This window comes from Phyllostomus hastatus, unplaced genomic scaffold (genome assembly GCF_019186645.2).
Source record: "Phyllostomus hastatus isolate PE091 unplaced genomic scaffold, TTU_PhHast_1.1 phas_contig_34, whole genome shotgun sequence".
NCBI lineage: Eukaryota > Metazoa > Chordata > Mammalia > Chiroptera > Phyllostomidae > Phyllostomus > Phyllostomus hastatus.
Window position 1 is genome coordinate 43,378,431 of NW_025333857.1, and position 21,696 is coordinate 43,400,126.

At 38.3% G+C, this 21,696-nt stretch overlaps 1 protein-coding gene across 5 annotated transcripts in view; it reads right to left on the reverse strand.

Moving 5' to 3' along the window:
- TUT7 (terminal uridylyl transferase 7) overlaps window positions 1-14,721 on the reverse strand; it is a 52,438-nt gene extending 37,717 nt beyond the window's left edge. For 3 of the 5 annotated variants that reach the window (XM_045840255.1, XM_045840256.1, XM_045840251.1), the window contains exons 1-10: window positions 14,586-14,721; window positions 12,881-13,431; window positions 8,035-8,216; window positions 7,610-7,726; window positions 6,929-7,106; window positions 5,351-5,439; window positions 3,337-3,388; window positions 2,359-2,428; window positions 1,480-1,606; window positions 45-164 (exon numbers count right to left, since the gene is read on the reverse strand). In XM_045840255.1, the coding sequence (XP_045696211.1) occupies window positions 45-164; window positions 1,480-1,606; window positions 2,359-2,428; window positions 3,337-3,388; window positions 5,351-5,439; window positions 6,929-7,106; window positions 7,610-7,726; window positions 8,035-8,216; window positions 12,881-13,400 (1,455 nt within the window). In that variant the 5' untranslated portion in view covers window positions 13,401-13,431; window positions 14,586-14,721. The other 2 variants (XM_045840253.1, XM_045840254.1) reach the window with 2 other exon arrangements.
- Between the last annotated feature and the right edge of the window lie 6,975 nt (window positions 14,722-21,696).

Here is a 21,696-nt window from a genome sequence, read left to right on the forward strand (position 1 = left end):
AATAAAAATCTATATTGAATATATAACCAAAAAAAGTTTTATACCCATGATCCCAGATAAACAGGAAGAAGGGGCTCTTTCCTCTGTTGAAGAAAGAAAACGGTCATCAGGGCAAACACGTAAGGTGGCAAACCTCCTTCTTCAGGGCGATCTATGCTGCAAAGCTGCAAAAGGGAGAGAAGAGAATAAGCATTCTTTTGTACAAATTTGTCATTCACACAATGCAGTCTAAAACCTGTAACTTCTTTTCCTTGTATTATATGATTTACTCTTCAGAATAAAACACCACAGTGACACAGTGTAAAACTTCCTAATACTTTTGGAGCAACTACATATTATGGTTTTAAGCAACAGCTTCAATTTCAAATTTTTAATCTTGTTAACTACCCTTTCTCATGAAGGACCCTAAAATAATATTTTGTTTCATTTTTGACATCCAGTCATCCATTCACTTGGTTAAAACAGCTGTTAATGAAATAAAAATGTTGGTTCAATTCCAAGTGCAAGCCAACTAGCTTCACTCAGTTTAATGGCCCCATCATCCTAACCTGCTGCCTTAAAAAATGCATGCTTTGCCCACACAGGTGATCAGGGGACAGAATATAGGCAGATTCATTAACACAAACAGAAACAACTTAAAAAGCATGGCCTATTTAGTGATTAAGCAGGAGATAGCTTTCAAAGTATGGCATATTGTAATTATCAATTTACCCCATTAAGAGTAGGGTATTCTCTGTTTGTCCTGGATCCAAGCCATAAGAACTACTCTATGTTGTATGTATTTTGCAATTTAGCCCAAATTTTTGAGGGAAAAATAAGGATATGCATTATGCATGGGTATAATGAATATGTATCATGATCCCATGTAAAATGTGCACAAAATGTGGGTGCACATTACACATGGCAAAATACTGTATATATAGTTACTGCTATGTACTAATCAGTAAAGCTTTAGATTTTCTCTATAAAGCACTTGCACAGCAACTCAATTTGATAATCTTGATGGGACCTTACATTTTGGGGCAATGTTAAATGCTCTACTAGTATTTCAATTGGGATACTATGACTGTGTAAGCAAGACCATATAGACAGTGGTTTTCATTTTTGGGAGTTTCTGGGTATATTACTGGAAATAAAGCTTTATCTCAAACTTTCCTGTCCTTAAGAACCACCTCATAAAACTAGTTAAAATGTAAAATTCTTGGGCCACATCCTCTAGGATTTGCCCCACAAATCTGATTTTTAATAAGCCCTATAAGTCATTTTTATCTTTTGAGAAATACAGTTAGAGTAAAATAGAAACAGCAAATTTCCTTTTCTGTGCACACTGAAGTTTCAGTTCCAATATTCAGATGTCTACTCTCTTAATGTCTATAAATATGCATCCAAACATCTGAGATTAAATTAACCATGCAAAAATCAAGGCATACTGCTTATGCATAAATTGAACGTATTCATGCATTTGAGCACTAACCCTACCTTTGCCCAGTACCTAAATGCAATCACCAAAGGAACCAGCTTCGATTCCAATTTTCCAAGGGCAGTTAAGTGATTTGTTGTCAGACAAGCATTTTCATTTCCTGCACTCACTTTACAAGAGAGACCACTGGTGGGGGTTGAGAATGAGGATGGGAAGGAAAAAGAGAAAGAAAAAAAGTGTTATATAGTTGTATCAAGTATCTTTTATGCCAACAACAACTAATTTATACTGATAATAAGTACCTAAAATAAAAAACTCAATAAATCTTTCTGGGTCATTTAAGCAACTATTTTTTTTTTTAATTTAAAAAAAGACAGGTCAGCTCTTTTCTGAGTAACTTTTACTTTTCAGAACTAAAACTAAGGAAAGTACTATAAAATGTTTCATTTAGGAGCATGAATTCATATTTGTAAGAGGGTTCTCCCAAGAGTTGGAAGAGTCTGCCTAGTGAACAATCGTTACAGCCTATAAACCACCCATTTAAGAGTACTGACAGTGTACTTCCAGACGGAGGGACGGATACATGGGTGAAGTCACACCATTGGCTATTTAGCACTGCTAAAAATTCTGCTAAAAAAGATGGCCAGCGAAGGTGATCAGAGCAAGTAAGTATTTGATAAAGCTGTTTTTTTTTTACTATGTTGAAATGGGTTAGGATGTTTCCTTCTTCTTTTAATTTTAAATAATTTTCTTCTCTTTAAAACACTGTTTCCTTTTGCATCAATTGCCGAAAGTATAGGGAGAATGTTAGTAGTAAGCCCATGAAATCAACTACATAAGGAGTTTATCATTCTAGAAACTGGACACTAAGATTCAGTGAAGTACATGTGCTTTTGGCAAATTGATATTTAATACATAAACAGCTTATAGAAACAGACCTTTGCTTCTCTCTGCACATTACCACTGGCACCCTAGCATGGAAATCTGCATCAACATCAATAAAAGAATCTGACGAAAAAAGAAAAAAATTTTAAGTAGGTGAGTTATACCTAAAAAAAAAGAAATCTAGATAGAGTACCAAGTTCTATTGTGACTTCTCTGCTCAGACTTTTAAAAGACCATTACTAAATAAAGTTCTGAGATGACTTGAAAAGGAAGAGTATAGTCAAGAATCAAGTAATCACATTAATTTAAAACCCTTATTTTGTAAAACTAATGTTTGACCAGAAATGACTATATTATTGAATTAGAATGTTCAAATGTTATATGACTAACACAATTAGAAATATGGATAGGATATTTAAAAAAACCCCTGCTGCAAAAGCTACTGAAGTACTTGGGGTTAAAAAAACATACTGACTAAAGTAAGTAAAAAGATTATGTTTAATTCAACAAGAAGCATGGGAAAAACTAATTCAAGAGATAAGACAGTCGGGTAAGACTTATGGAAAGCATAAAGCCTCAAGCTGGACATCACTTGAACAAACAACAAATGTACTTGGGAACAACCATTTGTTGATGTATTAATCAGGGATGGGCCACACCTATTTGCCATTATAAAGTATTAATGTAAACCATTATTAAGGAACTAAACAGATTATCTCTAGTTTTATCCTCAAGAGGAAATTTTACAAGTTTTGTGTCTCTTTAATCTTGGCCTAGGACTCATTTTATCTTTATAAATTGTGACATTATCAGCAAGCTAAAAGCTCTACTTACAAAATGGTTATTCTGCGTAGCAGAACAGCTAATAGGACTCTAACTTGTTAGTAGGCATTCGCTGTGGTTTTTGTTTGCATATTACCCATATACTTTTAAAACCATGACTTCCTATTTTCAAAGTTTCAAAAATGATATATTCAAATTATAGACAAAAGAAATAGTTAAGAGCAAACCGTGGAAGAATTTGGCCTTACCACTGTTCTTTAAACATTCTTGAACAAGTAGGAGAACATCTGGCTGAGACATCTAGAAAAGAAATCAATGAACACGTCAAATAATCCATAAGTACTTCTGCTTCACTGAGACAATACACAGTCATCTGAAGCTATCCAAATTAGTGCATTACTCCCAGAGTAAAGAAGTTAATCATTACGCTGTGTGCACATGTTGGTCGGGGACACAGAGATGAGCATCAAATGAGGATGAGTATGGGCAAAGGAGACCTACTACACAGTTAACTCCTAACTGACTAATTCCTGAGTTACTTAGTCTCTCAGTAAATCTTCAAAGTTGTGGCTAGAAGTTGTCAAACTGAACAATATTCTCTCTCACTCTATAAGACTCCTTCAACAGATCACTAACTCAGTCTCCAGTTCAGTCTTGCCTTTCTCCAATCCTTGCTCACAGAGGAACCAAAACCATTTAAAAGCATGGATTTGATCTAGTCAGGTCATGTCCCTCGTTAAGACTGCTAATGGCTTCTTAATGCCCTTAAGTCAAATGAAATTCTTTACCACGGTCTACAGATCATGCCTGTTGGGCCCAGCCTACCCCTCTATCCTAATCTTAAGCTCTTCTTTTTCTTGGTCCCTTCACTGCAGCTGTGCAATCTTCCCTTCAGCTCCCTGAAGAGGCCAAGCTCTTCACTGATTCAGGGTGTTTCTGCAAGCCGTTGCTTCTGCCTGAAACACGTCTACCCCTCTCGCTCCTCTCATCCCTTTTTATTTTTTAGGGCTCTGCCTAAATGTTATCTCTTCAAAGGGGCCTTCATGGCTAGTGTATCTGCACATCCCTTGTTTGCTGGCACAGAACCTTGTTTCCCTGCATAACTCTCATAATTAATTATAATACACATGTAATTACCTATCTCCTTCACTAGGTATGCATTCTATAAGGGAGGAATCATAGCTGTTCTGTTCTCTAGAATCCAGTATAGTGCCTGGCATACAATATAACACTCTGTGAGTACTGGTAAATGAATGAATGACATGAGATCAAAATAACTGCTATGCTAATAAAATTACTACTCAGAATTTAAGGTTAAAAGAATAGGAAGAACAGAAAAATCTATTGGTCAGTTGAAGCCAGGGATGGTGAAGAATAAGGTTATGAAACAGAACTAGGGGTAGAGCCCAGGAAGCTGTATTTTAACCGGCAATCCAGGTAAATGGACATGAACCATTTGCAAACTGGGCTATGGGAACCACCAGTGAATAAATGGGTAATCTACTAAAGTGCCTTCCAGTTTTAAAATTCTGACTCATCAAAAGCTTTTTGAATCATGTTTAAACAAGAAAAGTAGGTCAGGCGTGGTTCTTCAAAAGCATGATATTTACAAAGTAGGTATATAAAAGAGGAAACCCTGCCCTATCTCGCTGGGTGGCTAAGTTGGTTGGAGTGTCGTCCTGTACACCAGAAGGTTGTGAGTTCGATTCCTGATCAGGTTTGATCCTTGGAAGGGTCACATACAGCAGGAAACCAACTGATGTGAGCCTCGGTGTTTTTCTCCCTGCCCCTCTCCCCACCCCTTCCTCTCTCTTTAAAATCAATAAACATATCTTCAGTGAAAATTAAAAAAAAAGAAGAAGAAAAAAGAGGAAACCCTTATATAGCTACACTGCTTAAAATCTAAACTTCTTTCCTGCCATTGGAAAGTTGACTTTACCAAGGTAAATTAATCTTTTCAAATTAGCAGAACCTAAAATAGCCCCATTAGATTCACATGGTAAGAATACCAGTGTGTGAAGTATGAAAGATCTAAAGAGTAAAGTATGAAAAGCTGTACAGTATTAAAAAAAAAATGCCCTAAAATTGAAGACAGGTAGAAGAACATAAAAATGGAAATTTTAGGAAAAAGACCTGCCACCATTATACTTAAAATATCTTCAAATCTCTAAAACATATTCATATCTGACATACAGCTCACATTTGAAAGTAAGAATTTCTACACGACTCTATGAAAATTCCAGCATTTCCTTTTGTACTTACAATGGCTGGAAATTGAATGTCAATGTTTACATCCGAATTTTTGAAACCCAATCTGCTACAGGATGACCCATATAATCTCAGAGAACAATCTAAAAAAAATTTAAATAAATGAAAGCTGTAAATAAAGTAAGGCTTCTTGAAAGTTATAACAAAACACTATTTCAGATATGGAACCATCAATTACAACTATATACAAAAGCAAAACAGTACTCAAGGCTGGCATAAACAAAGGGTAGCAAGGGTCACTCTTGCTTATTTTATTTTATTTAACAGGGAAGGCTTCGTTGACTGCGGTTTAATGTAAGGGCTACCCTTTTAGGTTGTAAAATATGTTTGAAAAATTCCTAAATTATCATTTCATACTTTGTGCAGAAAATACTTTTTAAAAATGCTGATATGCAAAAGATAACAAGAAATGCCTGTTTTATATTTATAAATCTATAGTATACTAAACCAATAATCATAAAAATGACCTTCAGCATAAACTTACTTTTTCATATGAATACTTACTACATTATAAACAAAAAGCATATAACATAATTCCTTTAGGAAACCTTTTGAAAAATAATTCTATGACTGATATAATTTAAATGCTAGGCAATATGTGATTCACTTTCCAAAGAAAAATGTGTATGCTTGTGTACTGCCTATATTTACGACATTTTTTCCCTGAATGTTTTATTACTATTGTGCTAAAAATCGATCCCTTCTTGTCAGGGAACTTTGGGTTTTCCTTTTTTTAGGTTAAGTCAAGTGACTTTGGGCTTTAAAAGTTTCTTATGGAAAAAGAAACTTTCAATTTTCTGAAAGTTTCAATTTTACAATAGAGGTCTGTGGCAAAAATTATCAAAATTACAGACTTTTCAGGAACTGTCTACAACATAAAGGATGAGGTAACTACATAATGAAATGAGCAAATCCTCGCCCTTTACTTTTATGGAAGCATATATGAATATGAATGATATACTATACATAATTATCTTTCAGTAGAACGAATGGTTCTATGGGTAATATGGCGATAATTTAAACAGTGATTTCAATTCCAGCTGTGATTCAGAATCACTTGTGGCTCTTTCTAACAAACGGTTTGCCATGGCTCCACAAACATAACATGGAAAATGAATTCAACAGTATACAAAATCTATTAAAAATCAGTTTGCAAAGCTCATTTTAGATGTTGTATTTCTTTTAACTGTAGTTAAATAGAACCTTTTGGGACACAGATACCTGAAAATGACTCCAGGATACTTCTATTTTAACGCAAAATACTGTGTCAATTTAAATAGGTATAAAGGTAAGCAAACATATACATGAGAGTTCCACAGGGCCTCAATAACATGTGGCATTTAATTTCAAATACATGCACATAATGAAATTCGTAATGAAGACAGATTTAACGACAATGCATGTAAAAGTCTTTGCAACCTTGGGGGAAGCCAGAAAAAACAAAAACATGCAAAAAATTAAGAGCTTCAAGATATGGCCAGTCAATTTCTATTAGGTGAAAATTATTACTATTAGAAAAAATGAATGAGGTACTTTTAGGTAACTAAATAGAAAAACAAATTCAGAAAATACCTGGTAACTTGTGTTGGAACACATTTTCCATGATACGTTTAATTTCTAGTCTCTGTTCCAAGTTCTCTTTGTGTAAGCCAAACTCCTGTACCACTCTGTCAATGGCAATGCCAATTGCATTTATCTGGGATGGCGCAGGCGGGGGTAACGTAGTGAGCAACTCTTCCTCCTGCTTTTCCTTTTAAGATCAATGTTGAGATTAAAAACAACTCAACAGGTTAAAACAACTTTTAACCTTCTACCATTTACCAAGGCAACACTCTGTGTAATATTCTGGAATATTTTTCTTACCCCTCCCTTTCACTTTAGCTGTGTTAGTCTTCATGTTATCAAAGTTAAACACATTTCTTCATGCACATAAAGTGATAATGGAGGAAAGGCAAGAGTTAAGAAAATGTGCCAAAAAGAACATTAAAAACAGCAATGACAAATTATTTTCCTTATTATTACTGGCATAAGGATATACACCTAGGTCCTATCAATGAGTTCATTCATCCTGATACCACCCTTAAGGAAATTCACAAGACTACCCAGCAAAACATATCTGACCAACATAAAGTGTACAGGGTACAGTAAATTCCAGTAATGTAAGCAGTAAATCATTAAGGAGAGGAAAGTCACAAAGAAGACAAGTAATAGCAACTGATAAGAAAACAATTGCGGTGGTGACATTAAACCTACCTTAATGTTTTTCTTGTGCCTCTTCTCTTTGATATGCTTATGGGCAAATGCAATGGATTCAATTAAAACATCACAAAGTTTACAGGTGTACTTTGCCGTAGGGTAGTTTCTTGGTCGCTGTAATTTGAAGAGATTTACAGAGACATATATATATATGTATATGTATCCTCAAATTTACAGGTCAACAAAAATTAGCCAGAAGAGGGTTTCCCCTTCACTTTTAAAGTTGTTAATACGTTACTGTCACTTTATCAGTATCCTAATAGTCATTTATTTAAGTAATTCATTAAATCAAACTATCACTTGTAGCTTGTAGTGCTTTGATACTAGTAATCAAGTAAGAAACCTGATTCATCAAAGCACATATTCCCAATTACTAATGCAGTTGAAACAAAACAAGGATTTTAACTAATAAAAGATGTTACCCTTTTCAGCCTGTCAATGCAGTCTCTTTTTAATCGCTCCTCAGCCTGCTGTAAACCCAAGAGTTCCTTCGTTGAAAGCACAGACTCGTCAATCACAGGGCCCTCCAAGTCTCCGTCCAGCTCACTCTCCCCATTTCTCATCCTCCGTGGCTTCCTAGGCCTGGACTTCTGCTTCTTGTTTTCTTAAGTTAGAGAACAAATATTACCCATGATATTGAATAACAGCACTGAGTGAAAAGCAGATTTTATATATTTATTAATGAAATCACGTAGTTTCTGAATGACATCTGAACACAGAGCACAAGAGATGACTCTCCCATGGATAGAAAGCCTAAATATTCATGAAGTACCTCATCCAGATACATTAATCCACAGAAATCACCTGTCTGGAAAACTCGAAAGGAATTATACTTAATCCATACAATTTAATTCTATTGTCTTTTGTGGGTATACAGCTAAGCATACTCAAGCAATAGTAAAAATTATCCTGTGGGTGAGCTCTCAGTCTCTGAGAGGGCCTGAGCCTTTCCCACCATCCCTTCCTCTCTTCTTCCCCTCGGGGCGTAACCTCTGCCTTCCCCTCTCCAGGCTCCCAGGGCCCTTCTTTGGCTTCTGTAACTTATCTCCAAAGTCTATGCAGGCCCGCTGGCTCACTTCTAATACGTTTGTAACTTTGTAAATAAACTTTCTCTTATAATATGAAAAAGAAAAAAAAAGAAAAAACTATCCTAGGAAGGCAAGTATACCTCTGATTCTAATATACTTAATATATCATAATATATAATGTACATGTATCTACTATATTCTAATAAAAGCTATCAACATTTGTTTTCATTTTTATAAGTGAATAATGTCAACAGAGCAAAGATGGACAATAAAAACATCTCCAAAGAAATCAACTACATTCTTATCTGGAATGAAAATTCATAATTTAATTGTACATTTAGTCTTCAGATAATTGCCCCCCCCCATTTATATGAACCAAAACTTTATTTACTGAGGACAACCATTTCCCATTTTATCTCTTCTCTCATTTCAGCTTCTTTGATAGCATGCACACTGGGCACACTGCAAAGGAAAGACAATCAGCAATTGCACTAAAAGTTTTCTATAAGTATAGACCAATCATTTGTTTACAGACTGTACTGTTAGTACTATAATCTTTATAATAAATGAATCTGTTTCTTTTTTAAAAAACATAACTTTTCAACCTGTACAACTGAAGAAGACTGCAGGATTGCTGTATAAAAAATTGTCTTAAATAACGGATAAACTTCTATCAAGTTCTAAAAAAAAGAAGCTATTACTAACACGTGACTAAAATTAATTCCCCCAATTAAAATTGTGATAAATGGATTGAATAGTTTCTAAATGGTTTGCCAATAACTAGTGTGAAAATAGAAACCTACTGCAATGCCCTGCATGCGGCAATTCCTGTCAAGTTTCCAGTGGCACTTAATACCTGTACAGCAGCTACAATGGATCAGCTGACTGAAAAAAAATTCTGTCAGAAAACGGAGGTATAGGACCTTTGTTTTTAAAAGGCTATTGTCAACAGTTTTAAAGGAAAATCAGCAAGCATTGTGCTCAAACTACCATAAGATGAATGTAATGAAATTCTGCGAACAGCTTCTATACTACAAGTAGCAATTAAACAAAATTATACTATTAGGACAAATAGTTTTTTTTTAAAGCAATCAAAATGGATGAAAAAAATTTTAAAAGGTAAGTAGTCATTAGAACAAAAAAAGTCAGTCTACCTTAGTACCGGGTTTTAAACACTCCCCCTACTCCCAATTAAATGATCAATCTTTTAAGGGCAGTATCCTTGGTCTGCCTAAACTTTTGAGATAAGCATTTCTTTTACTTTAAGAGATGTGTCTATTTTCATTTAATTTGCTTATCATGACACTCTACTCTTAAGTAATTGCATCTAACCTGAGTATTCAGGACAGAAATTTTTTACTTAGGCCAACACTCATTGGAGATTTGCACTAGTATGTGCAATACCCATCAGGAAAGTCCATGTTAGTTCACGAAACACTAACTGATATGGAGTCTAATTCCCTTTTTAACCCCTCCTTTCTCCTGATCACAAAGGCTACTAAATATAACTATATTTGCAACCACTTTCTAGAAAGAATGACTTCAACTTCCCTACAAAGGATACAATTAAGTCCTTATTGCTTTTATACAGAGAAGTAGGTGGTTGCAGAAATTTTGTCTGATGACAATAACAGCAGCTATTAGAGTATTTTATTATGTGACAGATGCAGTGCAAGTAGTTTATGTGCACTGCCTCATTTCATCTCCACAGTGATCCTGTCATGGAAGCTAAAATTATCCCCATTATACAGAAGGGAAAAATGCTGGTCTGAGAAAATAAGTAACTTGTCCAGGGACACATGACTGAACCAAAGTAAAGGGATTCAAAATAGAAATTAAAGCACAGATGGAATTCTTAAATTCAGCCTTCTGACAATGCAAGAACTAAAAACAATTAATTAAAATCCCTTCTTGTAGCATACCCACTAACATCTAGAACAGATCAGAACTGATAAGGCAATATAACCTTCTGAACCAAGACTCACAGGCCTGCACAGCAAAAACGATCAAATAAAATCTTGCAGCCGGAGATCTTGGAAGTCAAAGCTGGGTGTTGCTACAGAATTCCCATAATTACTGGGTAGGAGACTACCTGGCTTGTAATTTTTTTGTAATATGAATTCTCTATATACAGTATTCTAAGTTTCCATATTTTATTTGCATATGGACCACTGTTCTGTTCACAAAGGATGTGTATTTGAGTGGTTGTTTTCCAGCTAAGATTATTAATGGCAATGTCCCAAATACACTACATTGGCAATCTAGGATATTTGAGGGATAAAACACAAGTGGTAATGGAAAACCGAAAAACAGTATTAAAAATAAAGCAATTCACATCATTTAATATCATCCTTTATTAAGACATTTTCAAGAAAATTTTCAGTTCCTTTAATGAGATCCTTTTTAGGAATCTCTAAGTACAGTACAAAGTTTATACTTTAAATTTCTCTCTACAGTAAGCAATGTTATACCAAAGCTTAATATTTTCTGTATGAAGATTTTCAAGGGACAGAGACCGAAAAGTCCTTCATTTAGCATTTGTGAACACCCACAACTGTATTTCATACAGAGAAAACAAGGGAGCTTTCTGACTGTTTTCAATAAAAAGATAGTCAAGATGTATTTCCTATTCAAAATCCCTTAAAATCTACTTCTTTTAAGACTAAACAAAAATATATATAAGAGATTTTTGGTATGTAAACAGTTCCTTTAATATCTTTCTGGTTGCAAACTCTTGATCAGATTTCCAGGTCTAGTGACTAGTTAAGAGCCAGAACAGCAAAGTACACAACTTCAGTTCCACTTCCTCATCTACCATTCTACATAAACAAGTCTGGATAAACTTAACCTCTCTGAGCCACAGCTGCCTGCTTTGTAAAACTGTGACTCTCCCTTTGATATATCATAACAGAGAACTGCATTAGACAATTCCTCCAAGCTGTTTATAGCTTAAAGATTTACGAAGCTGAGGTTTTATCTCTTCCTACTCTTTGATTCCTTTCTAATACCTCATTCTGTTTCGGCTATTAGAGTCAGAGCATTGTCTTTTGCTTTTCTTATTTTAAAAACATAAAATAACACCTTTTCTCCCGTGTGATATTTTCATAAGTCTCTCTAAAGACAGAACACGACTTTTTCCTTTCTAAGTCTTCTAAAGGTCCAGGTCACAAATGTCCAACAGAATATATATCTACACACACACACACACACACACACACACACACACACACACACAATGACCACTGTGATATAACATGAAGAAAAGGGGCTTCTGGAGGCCTAAAAAGCACCAACATTGCCTAAATGCATTTGAATGGGGGGAAAAAAAACCTTTTAAATATGTTGGTCAGTTTGCAACCCATTCTATATGGCCATTAAAAAACAGGCCTGCAAGCCAACAAGGCAATAGCCCATTTTTCCAAGTAGAATTTTCTATGCATACTTTGTATTTTCAGACTAAATATCATTGTTTTATTTTTCCTTCAAATTTATGACTTTACTTCATTTCCATAGTTATTGTTCATTAGAAAGTAACAATTTTCCTATTTATAGAGATCACTGCTACATAGACTAAATCTATTCACCTTTTAGAAAAATGTAAAATCACTTGGAAGCAGTTATTATCAAGCATGTAGGGCACTCAGAAAAGGGTTTTTGTTTTACTGAATCTAAAAGGCAAAGCTTTAATCTGTACTTTTGACTTTCTAAACTTAGTATCTCTCAACCTGTCTGTCATGTTCACTTTGCAGAAAAAGAAAATCTTGGACTACCCTCTGATCCCTCTGTGGCCAGAGATATATGTAGCCTATATTGTGCTTTTACATTGAATAAGATTATTTTAAGTTTCATATTCTGTCATTTATATTACGGTCCCATTCATTTTATAAATACAGAACTGTGATACATAATTTAGAGATTATATACACACTACTCAGATATTATAATACAGTCTCCAGGAGAATATGATCACCCTCTTCTGTAAAAACCACCAATAGGAAATATGGTGCATCCTACTAAAGTAAAATAAGCCTTGTGGCAAAGAAAACTCTTAAAGGGACCAATATACATGCAAGTGTTGAAATTGCCCAAATATTGTAACTGTAATCCTTAAAATAATCACATTAAATAAGCAGAAACTACAAAAAAATTAATAAATGGCATTGCTGAAAATAATAGCTCATTTGGATGAAAAAGACATTGCTAACTTTGGGTTGGAACTTGACAATCTGTAACACATTACCGTGGCTTCCGGCTTCCACTTCTGACATCGTTTCTAGGCTTGTCAGGTCTTTATGAAATAGTCGTCTTACAGTCCTACAGCCTCTTCCATCTTGCCACCTATAACCATCTTCACTTTCTTGAAAGGAGTCTTTTCTTGGTCGATTTATAACAGGAATTCTAGGTCCTTGTTTGTATTCTCTCCAACTCTCTGCATTACCAGCAAATTCATCAGATAGCCACCTTTTACTCTGATCTTTGTGGTTGTCATTTATCCAAGCAGGTTGACTGTAAATTGGATTTTTAAATGCATATGGATTGCTGGAAACAGCATATGGTCCTTTTCTAGGGGTATTTCCATAGTTTCCTGGGGGTATTTTTTTCTTGGGAAGGCCTTTTTCCATTTTACTGCAATGGCCTTTAGTATAATCATCCATTATCAAATAATCTTGTTGAGGGTGACTCCTTCTAAAATCCTCATCATCTATAATCCCTCGGTCTTTAGCACGCTTCACAAAATAAGGTTTTGCTGCATCTCCCATGGTCTTTGACTTCAGTTTTCTTACTTTGCACCTGAAAGAAAGCATTTTGGGGAAAAATAATCAAACTGTAACAAGGTATTACATTAAGTGTACAAAATATCACACATGTATAGATGCTCAAAAGACTGTAAGAAACTCCTTTCCCCCCTAATTTCTATCACATTCCAATAATCGGTGCATTACACTACAAGTTAGAAGGCTTAGTCCTATGACATTCTTCATGAAAATTAGTACTTATTATTTAACATGACGATTAAATCTGTGAATAAAAGAAGTTCCCTGTAGTCTTGAGAACTGTAGTATAAAAAAGTTACTTATACCAAGTTAGTAGGCTTTTACCTATACTGACAAAAGCACTTCTCGTAAAAAAAAAATCTTCATCCCAAACCTATACTGTTAGAAAACTCCCGAAACAGTCTTTTTAAAAAAGTGGCAATTACTTTTAAGTGTCGTACAAAGCAACCGAATCTTTCTCTGAACGTAGTACGTCCCAGAACTCCACGTTTCCATCCCTTCTGCGCACCCAGGGGACTCGGCTTACCTCACCACCACTATTCAGAACGACAGGCTTCGATCTCTTGGGCTACGGAGGGTCTAAGCTGCCAACCAAGATTCCGCTTTAGTCAAAGGGGCTAGATTTCTGACTAAGCAACAACTCCAACTATCCTCCCCAAGTCCTCATTCTTCAGCCCCAAACAAGTTTGGTTTTGTCTCGAACTGCAATTTTCCCTCCTCGATACCCATCTGATCTCCCCACCGCCGATCCGCTTCAGTTTCCACCCTTTGGGACAGGAGGCGGAGAAAGAGGAAGCATCCCCATACTCCTGGCCACGAAGCCACCGCTGGTACCAGGAAGCAGGAAGTGACCTACCTCCTTGATGGGTTCCGAGGTCCCCCCAGCTGGATAGGGGGCCCAGGCCGAGTGCCTTCACCCAAATCCCTTCTTCTGCCTCTGCAGTGTCTGACACAGGTGAAGATGTGGACTCGAACTCGAGAGGTCGGTCCCCACTGGCCTGGGGGCTTCAGGGTCCCCGCAACTGGGGCAAGGAGGCCGGCAGTGGATGGAGCCAACGTAACTCCTGGGCGGAGCCCGCCCTCTAGTCTGGAAACCAGAGAATCTACCGGAGATCTAGCCCAGGGACGAGTCTGGGAGGGACGCCGGGAGAAGACGCTTGAAACACTTACCACCTCCGCAGCGGTCCTCCGCCTCTTTCTGTCCCGGCTGGGCTCCCACTCTGTGTTTTCCTTCGGTCCTACTTCCGGCGCTCAGAGCTGTCTCATTGTGCGCGATTGGGAGCCGCCGGTGCCCCTGCTGGAGAACTCCGCCGCTCACGCCGGAAACGCGCGCGCCTCCCGAAGGGCCGCCCGCCGCCCCGCCCCCTTCCATAGCGCCCCGCCCACTTCCGCCGCGGCGGCTGTGAGCTAAAGCTTCAGAGTTTGATCCTGCAGTGTGGCTGGGTTAATCCGTTCACTGTTCTTCCTCGCTCCGAGCTGACCTCACTTTGGTCTCCTCGCTGTCTTGGGCTGTGAAAGCAGCGGGGAGGCGTTGGGAGAAAACATCTGGTTCTCCGAGAGGGATGCGGAGCCTTCAGAACGGGCTCAGTCGCCTGCCGCGGTAGGCTCGGAAGCTCGGCTTGCTCCTGGATGCCCCAGGTTGCTTCCAGGGCAAGTGCAGCCTGGTTCTGAGGCCTCGTGGCGCTCTTACTATTTTTCTGGTAATTCCGAATGATTAACGTCTCAGGGAGGTCTTAGTTACCTGTCCTGTAGAAATGCCAGCGTTTAAACATCCAGGGTCCCAACTGTTCCCAGCTGTTCACCCAACTTTCAGTATGGTCATAGGAAATCCTTTGCCTTTTCGATTGTGTCCGAATTAGTTTTACTTAAAAAAACACACACACAAAAAAAACAAAAGGGAGTTTTGAAGAATTTGTGTACTCTAAAAGGATGATCGGGAGATTTTGTACTTGAAATTTTGAACGAAGATTGCACACCTGGAACTAGCCAACACCCTGGAGCGTTGAGAAAATGACAGTTTTTATTTCTCTGCTTTCAACATTTAAATTTAAATTCATGAGATTCGGTGAGGCCTTCGTCTTGGAATAATTATGAACACATGTACTGGCCATTGCCAGGCACTGGTCTGGGGGCTTTATAAATATTAAATCATTTTCCTCAAAACAGCTCCACTACGAAAATATCACCATTTAAAGTGGGGAAATAGTACTTAGAGTGAAGTAAATGGCACCTTTGGAATCAAAACCCTAACGAGCCAACATCTTTTCTACAATAACAATGTTTGTGCTGAAGATGTTTTAAAAACATGTTGGTACAGCTTTTGTATAATGCCATATCTAGATGCTCTGGTTCTGAAAACCCATAGGAATCAAGCCAGTGATCTGTTTGACAGGTAGAGATAATGGTCTTGAGGAATCCAAACTGTGGTGAACATGATTGCATTGTGGAACAGTAGCTTTCCCACACCCAGTGGAGTAATTTTTTAAAAAAGATTTTATTTTTCAGAGAGAAGGGAAGGGAGGGAAAAAGAGAGGGGGGAGAACAGTGATCGCCTCTTGCACCGGTGACCTGGCCCACAACCCAGGCATGTGCCCTGACTGGAAATCCAACAGGCTATCTAGGGCTATGGAATCCGTTTGCAGACTGATGTCCAACCCACTAAGCCACACCAGCCAGGGATGCTCTCTATATTATTAATCAAAGAATATTGATAGTTAATGTACCTCTTTCCATATTATATACTGCAGTGGCAATTTAAATTGGTCATGGAACCCTTAAAATCCAGTTGAAAAGTTTGGTTTAATTTTTTGTTGCTGTCAGTAGTGAGGGACTACTGAGTTTCTCAGAATCTTTGTGGTGATTGTTTCTCCATCTACACATATTTCCAACAACCTGAAGCAAAAATTTCGGGGCTTTTTGGTTCAGAGGGCATTAACACTGCTCCATACGTTACAATGAGTTTTTCCCTCTTGAACCAGAAGTTTAATGTTATGATACCTGTTCACAAGCTAACCTTTAACAAACCCCGTGCCAATGCTATTTTTCCTGTAGGGCCATGAGGTCAGAAGCGCAAAAGTTGTGTTCATAGCTTTGTCAGACAATTTTTTCCCTTAGTGACTTTTATCCACCATATTAGCTAATTATATTGACTCCTTCAATTATGTCCAGAGTCCAATGACCTGTCACCACTTCCACTGCTCACCACCTGATGTTAGTCACCACCATGGCCTCACTGCATTGTTGCAATCATCAGCTTTTATGTTTGTTCTCCTCATCTCTTCTCAACACTGTAGCCAAAAAACTTGTGTTAGAATCTGAGCCAGGTTATCGTTACTGGAAAGGAACCTGGCCCTGAGCAAGCCGGTAGTTTGTGGTTTCTCTTTGTGTAGGAAAGCTTTCACAACAGGAGTCCACGTGATTTTTAGAGGAAGTTTAGTAAAACGGGACAGTGAAACAAGGAATGGCTTATGATACTGGAAGCAACAGGAGAGCCTGAACAGAGCTGCCTTGGCTCACTAAGAAGTCAGAGAAAAGGGGGCCTTGGGAACGGGGGCAGCGGGTTAGCCTGGGATAAGCTGCTGCTTCCTACTGCTCCCTGGTTGTAAGCCTTGTGGAGTCCCTTAGAATTTAGGAGATGCATGCCTGTGGGGGAAGAAAAGGGGGAGGGAAAGGCAAAGTCATACTCCTGTGAGGGAGAGCACAGGTTGGGACTTTTGGTGTTAGGATTTTTAAAGGCTGGAGTTTAGGGGAGGTCTTTGGGGGAGGATCTCAACAGAACATTCATTAGTTTTATGCTGATCCACCAAAATGAGATTTATTCCCTAAACTTCATCTGTCCTTGGGTGTGGTTGGCAAATGGCACTAATTGGATTTATGTGCTTTATGTCCCTGAGTAGGGTGTTTGAAAACTGGGGGAATGACAGGGGAGCTCAAGAGTTAAAGATTTTAGCCTTGGCTGGTGTGTCTCAGTGGATTGAGTGCTGGCCTGAGAACTGAAAGGTCAGGCCACATACCTGGGTTGCAGGCCAGTCCCCCAGTTGGGAACTTGTGAGAGACAACCAATCAATGTATTACACATTGATGTTTCTCTCCCTGTCTTTTTTCCTCCCTTCCCTTTTCTCTAAAAATAAATAGATGAAATCTTTAAAAACAGACTTTAGCCTTAGTTGATAGGCTTAAGTGATTAGTGCCTGTGGAAAGCTGTTATTCCAAAATTATGTAGCTTTTGAATAAAGGCTCCTTTCCTTTTTCACCAAACCTCCGCCTTCAGGATTTTGCCTAGAGGGTGGCAGCAGGCACCAGGACCCCACTTACTGTTTGGTAACAGCAATGGCAACCCAGATGGGACTGTGGAATTTCCCAATGTCTGGGAGTTTCTCAGTATGTCTGCTTGAGGCGCTGGCTGCCTAAAAACACCTGGCAGGTGGAAGGAAACAAAACTGGAAAGGAGACAGACTCTAAGAAGGGGTGAGGATCACCCAGTTTTGGGGGCCATGAACCGGGGTCTGGGTGAGGACTGGCTGAATTTGGGGGGGCCATTGCAAGATCAGTTTGTAGAAGGCTTGGTTGTGAGCACTCGTTTGGAATAATGAGTTTCCCTTCTATGTTTCCAGTTTGCCTGCATCTTTCTGGTCGTAGCTTTAGGCCTGTATGTCTGAACCAATAGGGCTGTTCTGTGTTGGCTCCTGGAAGGGAGCCTACCAGGTAGAATTTTAGTGAACTGGGTTGTGTACAGCCATGATCCAATGTCTAAGGAGGAATTAGTTCTTTATTGTAATACTGGGTGGCCTACATATACTTTAGAATTGGAGGGGGGAGGGAATGGCCACTAAATTGTTTCCTAAATTACTGTACCATCATGCAGTTGGATCTGTATTGCCATTGGTGAGACAATGGAATGAAATCTGCTATGTCAAGGCATGTATATCATTACTTAACAGGGTTTCACCAGGGGCAGAAAACCTCCTGATGGTGCAGAGAAGTGAAGTGGCCTCAAAACTCCTCCCTGGTAGTAAGACACAGGAAGAGAAGGAAAATGAAATAAATCTCATTAATGCCCTGAACCCAGGGGACACAGGATTAGTAGCAGGAGGACTTCCCCAGTCACCAACCCCACTGCTAAATACTCCTGAAATAGGGTCCAGAGAGCCAATGGCCCCACCCCTGTGTGATGAGGGAAGGGTCTCCCTCTCAAAGACCCATCAGGGCACCCAATTTGGCAAGCCAACATCCCTATTCAGAGCAAGACAGTTCCCTTTGAGGCAATATCCTATAAGTGGAGTAAATCAGGAAGGCCAGCCCACTGATCACTATTGGGCCCATACTCTGTTTTCTATTTCAGACTTACTGAATTAGAAAAATTCCAACCCCTTACACAGAGAGGAGCCTCAGAAATTGGGCAGATTTTATCATTCCAATTTTTGCTATTCATCATCTAAACTGGGCAGATGTACAGGCTCTCCTTAACATCATGCTGATAGCAGGTGAAATGTGGCTGGTTATAAATAAGGCTAATGAAGAGACACAACACCTCCACCAAGAGAATCCCAATGAGATGCCCCGACCCAACTTTACTTTACATCTTAGTATCCTTAATTTGGTCAAAGTCTTCTTAAATCAGTCCCTGGTGAGGTGGACACTATTAACCTTAGACTAGGGTTTCTCTACTTCAGAACTATTGGCATTTGGGGTTGGATAAGTCTTTGTTGTGGGGGCTGTCCTCTGCATGGCAGGATGTTTAGTACTGTTCCTGGCCTCTACCCAATAGAAGCTTCCCCACTAGTTGTTACAATAAAAAATATGCACAGGTATTACCAAATGTCCATGGGAGGACAATATCACTGCCAGCTGAGAACCATGTCTCATGCTTTGGAGCCAGGAGTTAGAGTTGTCTTGCTTTGGGGCACTTGAGTTGCATGAGGGAAGATGGGATACAGAATAAAACCTGGGTCCCTTTAGGAAGGACAAAAGTGATTATGGGTAACAGCCAACAATGTTCACTCCACACCTAGGACATTTGTCTGTAGACTTTGGAACACATTTTGGCTTTCCTGTAAATTAGGATATGAGTGGGAAAATTAAAAAAAATATGTATTTAGAATGTTGATATTCGACCAGAGAACTTTCAGTCAGATTCAGAATATTGAGGACAAAGGTGCTCCTTCATCTGCCCCATGGATGGCAGAGGACAGAGAAGAAGAACAGTTGTATTGGGAGGGACACAACATTCCCGGGACCATTGGGGAGCTCTGCGTGTGCAGATTTTCAAAGGCCTTCTACCAGGTCAAGCTTGGACTGGACTTTTCTGACTTCTGTGTCCTGAGGAATTGCAAAGGACTAATGGAACCTCCTGCTTCTGCTTGCCAAATAGTCTCTTTGTTTAAATTACTAAAGGACCTTATATTTACAACCTAAGGTTTTGTGAAGTAAAAGAATTTTATTTCCAGTGCATGGTTTCAGGGAAAATAAATCTTAGGAAAAGTAGTGAGCTAGTGTACTCTAATAATTAAAACCTAGACTTTGCTGTTCTAGAATTAGTAATTTATTTATAATTATTCATTTCATTTTTTTCAACAAATGTTAAATGTCTGATATGTAAGAAAAATAGACATAGCTCCAGTTCTTGAAGTGTTGAAAAATATGGTAAAGGCAACAAATGTCCTAAAATTAAAAATTTAAAACTCAGCTTAGGAGAATGTACTCCCCCCTTCCCCCAAATTTTACTCTGGGGTCCTACTCCCCTCTGGGAACTATGAGGGGGAAGGTTTGACTTGCTGGTTACCTTATTTCAGTCTTTTCTAATTTAAATTGTACCTTTGATGGTTTGGTCTCTTTTGGACATATGCCCCATTGTTCAGATTTCCTTCTCTACTTCCCTTGCGTGCCATCTGGAGATGTGATGGTCTGGAAAGAAGTGTCCCTGGATACACATCCACAGGCTCTTTGGTGGTCTTCTTGCTTCTCTTGTCTTCCCAATCTCTCTTTGCCTCACTGCTCACAGTCTGATGCTGAGGTCTGAGACACATGAACTCATGGTTAGCGCTCTCAGTCTAGTCCATCTCCAGTGCTTCGCTGTTGCTGACTTGGACCCACCCGGCACTTGATGTCCTCGTGTATCCGTTTTCAGATCTAGCTGCAACTCCCAGGTTATTTTCAGCATGGATGGTTCACTACTTTCCTCCACTGGCAATCTCCTGGTTACTTTGCCATCTGTTTTCCTTGGCACTTGGATTCTTTTCAAGGACACACAGAATTTCAAGTATGCCCGAAAATGCATAGAGAACATATTTCATGGCTCAAAGTTCTCTGTGTCTTTCTGTGTGTGTGTGTATACATATGTACATATATATACAGTATACACATATTTTTATATATACACATTTATATATGTGTGTGTGTGGTAAATATGTGGTATTTTTCTACCTTTTGAGGTTATTGCTTAAAGAGCTCTATTTAATTGGGCTGGTCAAGTGTTTATAAGGATTGGGCATTCTAAACTTGCAGAAAAATAAAGATTAACCCATTTTTCTGAAGCTTACATAATTTAAGAAAATCTGTAATGAATAAAAATTAGCTTATGTTTGTTAGTTTAATTAAAATGGACATGACTGTAGATTATCAACATTGAATATAACACAGGTAAACAACTTTATTCTACCTGGATTTACTAGTCAAATGAGTTCATTTCTCTGTTGCAAAATTTATAGGTAATACAAATAACTCGTTATGATGAAACGTTCATAAGTAATCTACTTATTACTTATGAAAAACATAATTATTAAGAGCAATTACATTAAATAAATGTAAGTAAGATAAAAGTTTTTAGGTGAACTTTTCAAATAAGTTTCCCAGATCTTTTTGATAACTCAAAACCTTAAAATTTTGCTAAGTTAAATGAAATGATGGAAATTTATTAAATATCTATAACATTTCCAAATAAGAGAAATACCGAAACATTAATTGCTGCACAATATAGGGAGCTGATCCAAGTGGCGTGGGAATGTAGCTCAGCCCCCACCCGGAAAGGGCAGTGGGGAGTGAGTCAGCACACAAAACCACGCCCATGGATAGGTTTTCCCGTGGGGAATCAGGTCTGTACCCAGGCTGCTATGAGCCTTGCTTTTGCTAAAACTCCCTCACCCTGAATTGAGGCAGCGACTGTTTACTGTGACTTCCTAAAATCTGAGCTAAACCTCCCAAGTATGGAGTGGAATCAGTTCAACCACTTTTCCCCTTGATCTGTAACATCCTTCTCTTTGAAGTAATTAGCAACATTCTTTCC